At 34.3% G+C, this 11360-nt stretch overlaps 1 protein-coding gene across 2 annotated transcripts; it reads left to right on the top strand.

The window, feature by feature from the left end:
- The first annotated feature begins 12 nt into the window (after positions 1-12).
- Positions 13-4750, top strand: LOC133545090 (gastrotropin-like). 2 transcript variants are annotated; one of them, XM_061890421.1, is made up of 4 exons: positions 30-668; positions 766-941; positions 1009-1098; positions 4641-4750. In XM_061890421.1, exons 1-4 carry the CDS (start codon positions 602-604, stop codon positions 4689-4691), a joined length of 384 nt encoding a protein of 127 aa, XP_061746405.1. In that variant the 5' UTR covers positions 30-601; the 3' UTR covers positions 4692-4750. The 2 variants fall into 2 exon arrangements, with proteins under 2 accessions (XP_061746404.1, XP_061746405.1); XM_061890420.1 differs by having other exon boundaries at positions 13-941.
- Positions 4751-11360: the final 6610 nt, after the last annotated feature.

Genomic DNA, 11360 nt, shown 5'->3' with positions numbered 1-11360 from the left:
AGACTTTTCCACTTCCTTCTTTTCCACTTCATAGCAACAACTCACACACGTTTAGTCAACACTTTGAAAGAAAAAAAGTAATTTTTATAAGATGTTTCATCATTAAAATTTTATTATCTCATAATTTGACTTTTTTAGGCTCACAAAAAAAGTAAAGTAAATCAAACTGTTGTCTAAGTGATAATAAAATGACTTTTTTCCTCATCATTTATTATTTAGTCTCTCATAATTCGACATTTTATCTCCTATTTAAAACATCAGTTCAACTTTTCCCTGCTAAAAGTCCAAATAAAAGAAAGTGTTGTCTCAGCAGACTCCAACGACCGTCCATAACGAGACTACGTCCTCTTTACAACTCGCCCTGGTCCAGTTCCGAGATAAGACGGGAGTCCTCATTTCAAACAAAACCTTTATTTGATGTCACAGTCCACCGCCGTAAAAAAAGAGAGTTCGTTGACCCGAGGGTGGTCCCGGCCCGCATGTCCCTCGTAAAACTGCTTATGGCTCCGTCTTTGATGGACGCCCAAGAGGGGGCGGAGCCAGGACTATATAAGGACCAGCAGGTCTGGGCCTCGGCACCTCCTGAGCCCACACCTGCACCATGGCCTTCGCCGGAAGATACGAAACCGAAACCCAGGAGGGCTACGACGCCTTCTGCAAGCTTCTGGGTAAAGTCCGGAGCAGCTAAGTGGTTTTTCCTCACCTCAGTCCTCGACCCTCTTTTTCCTCACCTCAGTCCTCGACCTTCCTCTCCTCCTCCCGCAGGCATCCCGGCCGACGTCATCGAGAAGGGCCGCGACTACAAGATCATCACCGAGGTCACCCAGGACGGGAAGGACTTCTCCTGGACTCAGGTCTACCCCACCGACGCCAAGGTGACCAACAAGTTCACGGTGGGCCAGGAGTGCGACATGGAGACCATCGGGGGCAAGAAGTTCAAGGTGGGCAGGAAGGACGCCCCTTCTTATTCCGCCACTTAACGCCAACTTGTTTTTTTTGTCCTACCAGGCCACCGTGTTCTTGGAGGGCGGCAAGCTGAGCGTCTCCTTCCCCAACTACCAGCACACCTCCGAGATCCTGGCAGGGAAACTCATCGAGGTCAATTTACACTTTTTTATCCTAAAAAAATGCAAAACAAATCTGAACTTTTGACGTAAAGAGGACCTCTGATGTTTTAAATCGACATTTCAAACATGTCCATGGTCTGGATCAGGGGTTCTTAGCCATAGGGCCCATTGTGGATGCCCCCAGGGGCCGTGATAAAATACCTGTCTCTGGGTACTCGGGTGTAATACACTTTCCCACCACTAGTGGCAGTAATGACAACAGAAGAAGTCTGGAGCTAAAGGCATGGAAAAAAATTTAAGCGCAAAAAATATGACTACAGTGGTGAAGCTGTATTTTAATTTGCAGACAGTTTATTATCAATTTAATATATATATTTTTTTTTCTTATTTTAGTGCAGTAATTTCTTGATTGGATGAAATTCTAAAGTAAAATGACAAATTTATTGTTACTACTCGACTTTTTATATCAATTACAAAAAGCTAAATAAAACAAACTGTTGTCGAAGTGATAATGAAATTACTATTTTCCCATCCTAATTTTGAATTGTTTACTTAATAATTTGAGTCCCACCTTATATTTCAGATTTTTTTTAATCTCATAAAGAAGCAAAATAAAAACAAAGTGTTGACAAAGTGAGGATAAAATGACTTTTTTCCTGGGCCGCGGTGGTACTCAGGTGTAATACACTTTCCCACCACTAGTGGCAGTAATAACAACAGAAGAAGTCTGGAGCTAAAGGCATAGAAAAAAAATTTAAGCGCAAAAAAATATGACTACAGTGGTGAAGCTGTATTTTAATTTGCAGACGGTTTATTATTGATTTAATATTTTTTTGTTTTTTTTCTTATTTTAGTGCAGTCATTTTTTAATTGGATGAAAATCGAGAGTAAAATGACAAATTTATTGTTACTACTCGACTTTTTATATCAATAAAAAAACAAAATAACACAAACTGTTGTCGAAGTGATAATGAAATTACTATTTTCCCATCTTAATTTTGAATTGTTTACTTAATAATTTGAGTCCCACCTTATATTTCTGATTTTTTTTTATCTCATAAAGAAGCAAAATATAAACAAAGTGTTGACAAAGTGAGGATAAAATGACTTTTTTCCTGGGCCGCGGTGGTACTCGGGTGTAATACACTTTCCCATCACTAGTGGCAGTAATGACAAAAGAAGAAGTCTGGAGCTAAAGGCATAGAAAAAAAAATTTAAGCGCAAAAATATATGACTACAGTGGTGAAGCTGTATTTTAATTTGCACTTTAATTTTACTTTATTTTCTTTCTTATTTTAGTGCAGTCATTTTTTAATTGGATGAAAATCTAAAGTAAAATGACAAATTTATTGTTAATATTCGACTTTTTATATCTGTAAAAAAAGCTAAATAAAACAAACTGTTGTCGAAGAGTTAATAAAATTACTATTTTCCCCTCGTAATTTTAAATTGTTTATTGAATAATTTGAGTTTTTATCTCATAGAGAAGCAAAATAAAAACAAAGTGTTGATAAAATGACTTTTTTCCTCATAAAGTTACATTTTTTATCTTATAATTCGACATTTTTTTTCAAAAATTATATTTTCTGACCTCATAATTTCGATTTTTTAATCTAATAAAAGTGACAAAAATAAAATAAAATCCCCTGATAATTTTTAATTGTTTATTCAACAATTTGACTTTTTAATCTCATAAATTACATTTTCTGACCTCATAATTTCGAGTTTTTTAATTTAATAAATAGGTTGAACTGTAAAAATCTAAATACAACAAACTGTTGTCAAAGTGATAATATTATCACTTTTTTTCCTCATAATGTTGAATATTTTTTTATCTCATAATTTAAATTTTAACTTTGTATCTGGTGAAAAAGCCAAATAGTTGTGGAAATGTTGGGCCCCAAAGTCAACAAGGTTTTGACTTAAAGAGGACCTCTGATGTTTTAAATCGACATTTCAAACACGTCCATGGTCTGGATCAGGGGTTCTTAGCCCTAGGGTCCATTGTGGATGCCCCTAGGGGCCGCGATAAAATACTTGTTTCTGGGCCGCGGTGGTACTCAGGTGTAATACACTTTTCCCACCACTGGTGGCAGTAATGACAACATCGAACAAACAGAAGAAGTCTGGAGCTAAAGCCGTAGAGAAGTTTTTTAAGCGCAAAAAAATATGACAGAAGTGGTGAAGCTGTATTTTAATTTTGTACTTTAAATTCATTGAAAGATTTTTTTTTAAGAAACATCTGTAAATATTTTTAGTACAACATAATACACATTGTATGTAATGACAAAATAAAACAGAATTTTAAAAAATCGTAAGCGCAAAATATATGACTAAAGTGGTGAAGCTGTATTTTCATTTTGTGCTTTAAATTCATTGAAATATATTTTTTAAGAAACATCTGTAAATATTTTTTAGCACAACATAATACACATTGTATGTAATGACAAAATAAAACAGAATTTTTAAAAAATCGTAAGCGCAAAAAATATGACTAAAGTGGTGAAGCTGTATTTTAATTTTGTACTTTAAATTCATTGAAAGATTTTTTTAAAGAAACATCTGTAAATATTTTTAGCACAACATAATACACATTGTATGTAATGACAAAATAAAACAGAATTAAAAAAAATCGTAAGCGCAAAAAATATGACTAAAGTGGTGAAGCTGTATTTTCATTTTGGACTTTAAATTCATTGAAAGATGTTTTTAAAGAAACATCCGTAGATTTATTTTAGCACAACATAATACACATTGTATGTAATGACAAAATAAAACAGAATTTTAAAAAATCGTAAGCGCAAAAAATATGACTAAAGTGGTGAAGCTGTATTTTAATTTTGTACTTTAAATTCATTGAAAGATTTTTTTTTAAGAAACATCTGTAAATTTATTTTAGCACAACATAATACACATTGTATGTAATGACAAAATAAAACAGAATTAAAAAAAAAAATGTAAGCGCCAAAAATATGACTAAAGTGCTGAAGCTGTATTTTATTTTTGTACTTTAAATTCATTGAAAGATTTTTTTTAAAGAAACATCTGTAAATTTATTTTAGCACAACATAATACACATTGTATGTAATGACAAAATAAAACAGAATTAAAAACAAATCGTAAGCGCAAAAAATATAACTAAAGTGGTGAAGCTGTATTTTAATTTTGGACTTTAAATTCATTGAAAGATGTTTTTAAAGAAACATCCGTAGATTTATTTTAGCACAACATAATACACATTGTATGTAATGACAAAATAAAACAGAATAAAAAAAAAAATGTAAGCGCAAAAAATAGGACTAAAGTGGTGAATCTGTATTTTCATTTGCGCTTTAATTTTATTGACAGTTTATTACTATCCATATTATATGTTATTAATAAATTTAGCTTCCTTTTTTTATTTAATATTTAATTTAATTTATTTATTTTATTTTATTGTCTTGCAATTTAATTGAATATATTTCCATTTTTCCATTTTAGTGCAGTCATTTTTGAACAGGATGAAGACTTAACGCAATTTAAATGTCTAGGGAGCGTCTATAAAGTGCTATGTTCCTTCCCCTCTCCCACCAGACCTCCACAGCTGGGTCGGTGGTGCTGAAGAGGACCAGCAAGAAGATCTGAGTTCTCGGGGACCTTTTTGGGGTCCAGACTCCGTGAATAAAGTACCACCAAACCTTCAACTTGTGTTTCCATTGCCTTTTTCTCTCTCTGATATTTACTCTTGTGATTTAGCTGCAGATGTACAGCAATGTTAGCTAGCGCCATCAGGCTATATTCATCTACTCTATTAAGACTAGTAGGGATATTTTCTTCATAGCAACCAGAAAAGAACACAAATTAATGAGGTTTAGTTTTACTCTCAAAAACTACTTCTGTAGTAGGAAAACACCTAAAAATTTCTCAAACAAATCAAATGTTCAAACAAACATTTTGCAAAGTGATCACTGCAGACACACGATGATAACAGTGATATTTTTTAAGAGACATTTCCTTCGTTTTCCCCTGATTTTATTACGTTTATGAACCACTTCTTTCAGGACTCTATAAAAGATAGTTCCTATTTCTCTATCAGAACCACTACAAGACCGGAACTGTAAGACCACATTTCCTGTCATAATAAAATAACTTTTTTCTCATATTTTTTTATTTAATATCTCATAATATGGCTTTTTATATCCTATTTAAAAATTCTGACTTCAAAATTTTGACTTTTTATCCATAAAAAAGCAAAATAAAACAAACTGTTGTGTAAGTAATAATAAAATAACTTTTATCATCACTTACACTATTATTATCACAGACATTAGTTTGTTTTATTTAGCTTTTTCACGAGATAAAAAGTTAAAATTATGAGGTCAGAAAGTTTTAAATAGGAGATAAAATGTCAAATTACAAGATACTGAATTAAATATGATGAGAAAAAAGTAGTTTTATTATCACTTTGACAACAGTTTGTTTCATTTTGCTTTTTATGAGATAAAAAGTCGAACATTTAAGATCAGAAAGTTTAATTTATGAGATAAAAAGTCGAATTATGCTAAAATAAATTCAGAATTATTAAAGAAAAAAAGTCATTTTATTATCAATTAGACAACAGTTGGTTTTATTTTGCTATTTATGAGACAAAATGTCAAATTATGAGAAAATTATTCAAAATTATGAAAGAAAAAAATGTCATATTATAACTTAGACACCAGTTTGTTTTATTTTGTTTTTTTTACGAAACAAAAAAGTCAAATTTTGAATTTTATTTTCTCATAATTTGACTTTTTTTTTTCTTTCACAAAAAAAAAAACTGTTGTCAAAGTAATAATAAAATGATTTTTTTCCTCATAATTTAGGATTTTGTATCGTATAATTTGGCCTTTTATCTTTTATTTAAAAATTCTGACCTATATATTTGGACTTTTTAGCTCATAAAAAAGCTAAACAAAACAAACTGTTGTCAAAGTGATTGTAAAAAATATTTTTTTCTCATAATTTTTAATTAAGTATCTCACAATTTGACTTTTCATCACCTATTTAAAACTTCTGACCTCATTAATTTAACTTTTCCCTCATAAAAAGGTGGAGAAAGCATGTGACCATACCGACCTTTAGACAATGGTGCACTGTTAACCATGATGGGGACGTGATCATTGGCCAGCATGTGCTATGCAGGCAGTAATAAAAGACAAGCGCTAATAATATTTACTTTTGAACACATAAAAAAGAAACAGAAAACAAACTGTTGTCTAAGTGATAATAAAATCACTTTTTCTCATAATTTTGAATTCATTATTTCAAAATTTGACATTTTATCTCATATTTAAAATGATCTGACCTCATAATTCTAACTTCTCGTCTCGTGAAAAAGCTAAATAATAAAAAAAAAAGCGTTGTCTAAGGGAAAATAAAATGACTTTTCTAATTTCTTATCTCCGAATTTAAATTTTCTGACCTCATAATTTGACATTTTATCAGGTAAAAAACTAAATGAAACAAACTGGTGTCTAAATGATGATGACTTTTTTCCATTAATCATTTTTAATTTATTTTCCAATAATTTGACTTTTTTTTGTCATAAAAAAAATAAAAATAAATAAAACGGTTGTCAAAGGGATAATAAAATGATTTTTTTTCCTAATAATTTTGAATTTAGTATCTTATAATTTAAAAATTCTGACATCATAAATTGGACTTTTTATCTCATAAAAAGCTAAACAAAATAAAACTGTCGTCAAAGTGATAATACAAATATATTTTTTTCATAATTTATCATTTATAATTTGACTTTTTATCACCTATTTAAAACTTCTGACCTCATTAATTTAACTTTTCCCTCATAAAAAGGTGGTGACCATAGCGACCTTTAGACAATGGTGCACTGTTAACCATGACGTGATTGTTGGCCAGCATGTGCTATGCAGGCTTTAATATTGCAGTTTTACCACGGCACATACTAAGGTACATCCATGTCACGTATGTTCTGGTCCCGTCTTCGGTTTCGGGCAGCGTTTGAAGGAATGGTCCAACATGTCCGAACGATCAGTTATTGGCTCTCCTCCCAAGTTCCAAAATCTCCAGCTTGATGAAGATCTTGAGTCAGGCTTCCAGACTAAGGACTCGACTCAATAGCTCCCTGATGAAAACAAAAAGTCCTGTGCCGGCTGTTTTGGCGCCATAATGAGGGGCGTCCTCTCCCTCCCTCGCCGATGCAATCAAGAAGCGAGGCTCCTGGAAAAGATCAGGCAGAAAGTAAGCTATCATTTCAGCGTGTTTGTGTAGCTGCTGCAATCACTGGCCAACATGGCCGCCTTTGTCCTCCAAGACAAACAGGCCTAATTGGCCCTTTCTCCGCCGGGTGTTGTTGATTGGCCATTTTCTCCTTTTCTGATTGGTCCCCATTTAAAGACTTGAGGAGTGGACCTTTTGTGTTCCCAGCAGACTACGCCGGGGACCTCAGAAATAGGTCAAATACGGGAGAAATAAACATCAAATAAGAAGTGAGAGTGTATTAGTAGTAATTGATCGTACCAAAGTAAAGGGGAATTGCACTTTTAAATTTTTTTTTTTTAAGTCTGCCTATTGTTCACAAACATTATGAAAGACATCACGATGGATGATTTATTTATTTATTTTTAATTCTGCCTATCGTTCACAATCATGAAAGACAACACAAGGAATGTTTTTTTTTATTTTTTTTTTCATTTTTATTCTGCCTACCATACACAATCCTGAAAGACATCATGACGGCTGTTTTTATTTATTTATGTTTTTAATTCTGCCTATCGTTTAAAATCATAACTAAATACATCACGACGGATGTTTTTTTTTTATTTGGATAAAAAAAAAAAATATTCCGTCTCATGTTCACAATCATTATGAAAGACATCAAAACCGATGTTTTTGTATTATTATTATTATTAATTATTTTAATTCTGCCTATCATTCACAATAATGAAAAACATCACGACAGATGTTTTTTTTTTTTTTAATTCTGCCTATTATTTAATAATCATTATGAAGACATCACTACAGATGTTTTTATTTTATTTTATTATATTGTTATTTTTATTTCTGCCTATCATTCACAATCATTATTAAATTCATCACGACAGATGTTTTATTTTTAATTTTTTTAATTATTTTTTAATTCTTGACATCATGTCACTTTTTTCCACTCAGAACGTTTCTACACACTAAATTATGTACTGAACTTTGCAATCTACTAATAAAAGTATTAATCAATCAATCAAAAACATTAAATAATTCACTTTCTTCCAACGGTCATGCGCAGTGTGGCTCCCGTACACAAGGGGGCGCTGTGGTCATTGCAGCTTGTTTAGCTGCACTATAGAAGAAGATGATGCTACATGCTAATAAGACTAGCGCTAGTGAGGTTAAAGCTCCAGATTGACCAGATAAGTACACTTTTACACTGCTTGTTGTTGTTGTTGGTTCATGTTTTAATGTCTTTAAATGACGCTCGTAGTTATTTGGCTCATCAGAGACATAGAAAAAGATCGTTTTTTTTTTTTTAGTAAATTGTGTTAGGTTTGTTTATTTCAAAGCAGTGTTATGTAAGCAGTATTTTTTAATGAACATTATGATACTTGTTGAACTAGTAAGTTTATTATTTTATCAGATAGTTTTAAAAATACTGACCTATTTGAGCTTCCTGTAGTTCTACTTTGCGCTTGTTTGATTGGTGGAAGGCAACTACTGCTGACGTCGGATTGGCGGAATGGAGTCACGTGACAGAGCCTGCCGGAAGCAGTGTCGCTGACATAAGAATACGTCTTTTTTTATTTTATTATTTTTTATTTATTCTATAAACCTTTATTTTTAATCTGAAACATTTACAAACAATGAAAAAATAATAATAATAAATAAAAGTACAGAATCAGCACAAAAGCAATACAAAACAGTGCCAGGGGGTTGTTAACTCAGTGAAGTAACTAAAATATATACATATATATAAATACATATTTATGTATAAGTGAAGGATTGAGTTAAATTTTTTTATTAAACAAGCATACATTTTCTACCGCTTGTCCATTTTGGGGTCACAGGGGGTGCTGGGGCCTATCCCAGCTGTATTCAGGCGGAAGGCGGTGTACACCCCGGACAAGTCGCCACCTCATCGCAGGACTAACACTGACATTTTTATGTGAACAAATGTCCTACTAGATCATTCCGCGATATTGCCATATTTTTTGCTGAAAAGGATTTAGCTCGGTTGGTAGAGCGGCCGTGCCAGCAACTTGAGGGTTCCAGGTTCGATCCCCGCTTCCGCCGTCCTAGTCACTGCCGTTGTGTCCTCGGGCAAGACACTTTACCACCTGCTCCCAGTGCCACCCACACTGGTTGAAACGTAAAAATTAGATATTGGGTTTCACTATGTAAAGCGCTTTGAGTCACTAGAGAAAAAGCGCTATATAAATATAATTCACTTCACTTCAACAACAAATGTTTGGAATGTACGGCAGTTTTTGTTGCATCATTCAAAAAATATAAATAAATAAAAAAAGGAAACAAAAAATGTAGCAGTAAATGAGTGTCTCCATGGTGAAAACCCTCATTCATATAAAGCTGGTCTGCACTACTTTTGCACTTCTTACCAAGTACTTTATAGTTTTTGTAGCTCACCCGCAAACACACCCACCATTTTATAGTTTGCACACGCTAATTAATCAGTTTCTTGGTAGACCAGGCCTTTAATGTGCAAACATGAATCCGCCTTTCTGCATTTCAGACCTGTCATGAAGCACAATATTAAACAAAAAAAAAGGAAATGCAAAAAATATAAACAAAAGACTCTCTCCTTCAGAGACCGTTTTGCAGTCTGTTTTGGCAAACCTCCTTCCTTGTGTTGTGAACTTTTGGTCGCTAATAAAAAAGCCTTGCCTGTACCGGAAGTAGCAGATAATGTGCGCGTGATGTCACGGGTTGTAGGGCCCCTCACATCTGAACATTGTTTATAATCATGGCCACCAGCAGCAAGAGCGATTCGGACCGAGAAAGGGACGATTTCCCTGTTAATTTGAGCGAGGATGAAAGATTCGTGGATGAGGAAAGGGAGAGTGAAGCACTAGAAAAATGGAGACTATAAAGAAGCTGCTCGCTCGCTGCTGTCTTGGATCCGCTTTGAACTGTGTTGGAGCCACTTTGGATTGAACTTTAACAGTATCATGTTAGACCCGCTCGACATCCATTGCTTTCGGTCCCCTAGAGGGGAGGGGGTTGCCCGCAACTGAGGTCCTCTCCAAGGTTACTCAGTCAGCATTGTCACTGGCGTCCCACTGGGTGTGAGTTTTCCTTGCCCTTTTGTGGGTTCTTCCGAGGATGTCGTAGTCGTAATGATTTGTGCAGTCCTTTGGGACATTTGGGATTTGGGGGCTATATAAATAAACATTGATTGATTGATTGAAAAAGAAAAAAAAAAGGCGACGGCAGTTGGAGCGATTCAGATGTTATTAGACACATTTACTAGGATAATTCTGGAAAATCCCTTATCTGCTAATCGTGTGAATGGTGTTTTAGTGAGGTTATAAAGTCATACCTGAAAGTCGGAGGGCTGCGGTGACCGCCAGTGTCTCTGAGAGCTGCCTTTTTGACAGTTGCTGCAGGAGGACGCTCACTCCGCTCAAGTCTTCGGTAGGAGCCGACTTTATATCACAATTTTCTCATCCAAAAACTTGCTAGTTGACATGTGGTAGAGAAACATGTTCACAACAAACAAAGAAACACCGGCTGTTTCGGTTGCTAAAGGCAGCTGCAATACACCGCTTTCCACCCTACGGCATTCTTCTTTGACGTCTCCATTATTAATTGAACAAATTGCAAAAGATTCAGCAACACAGATGTCCAGAATACTGTGTAATTATGCGATGAGAACAGACTACTTTTTGCCGTGAGTGGTGCTGGGAGAACATGTCCGCTCCAACCAATGACGTCACAAGCAGGCGTCATCATACCGCGACGTTTTCCACAGGATACCTCGCGGGAAATTTAAAATTGCAATTTAGTAAACTAAAGCGGCTGAATTGGCATGTGTTGCAATGTTAATATTTCATGACCGCATTAAGTTAAAAAAAATGCATGTGCAGTAATTTATGCCATCCATCCATCCATCCATTTTCTCCCGCTTATCTGAGGTCGGGTTGCGGGGGCAGCAGCCTAAGCAGGGAAGCCCAGACTTTCCTCTCCACAGCCAGTTCCCCAGGAGAAAAAAGAAAAGAAGCGGCAGATCAACTGGTCTAAAAAGGAGTTCTATTTAAAGGCTAGAGTATACAGATGAGTTTTAAG

The sequence above is a fragment of the Nerophis ophidion genome, linkage group LG28, assembly GCF_033978795.1.
Source record: "Nerophis ophidion isolate RoL-2023_Sa linkage group LG28, RoL_Noph_v1.0, whole genome shotgun sequence".
NCBI lineage: Eukaryota > Metazoa > Chordata > Actinopteri > Syngnathiformes > Syngnathidae > Nerophis > Nerophis ophidion.
This window is presented reverse-complemented; position numbering and strand designations above follow the sequence as displayed.

Excerpts from the sequence above, each read along its gene's own strand:
- LOC133545090 (XM_061890420.1), top strand. The coding sequence starts at position 189 with ATGACTTTTTTCCTCATCATTTATTATTTAGTCTCTCATAATTCGACA. Across the intron at positions 942-1,008 it reads TCGGGGGCAAGAAGTTCAAG|GCCACCGTGTTCTTGGAGGG; the intron begins GTGGGCAGGAAG and ends TTGTCCTACCAG. Across the intron at positions 1,099-4,640 it reads TGGCAGGGAAACTCATCGAG|ACCTCCACAGCTGGGTCGGT; the intron begins GTCAATTTACAC and ends CTCTCCCACCAG.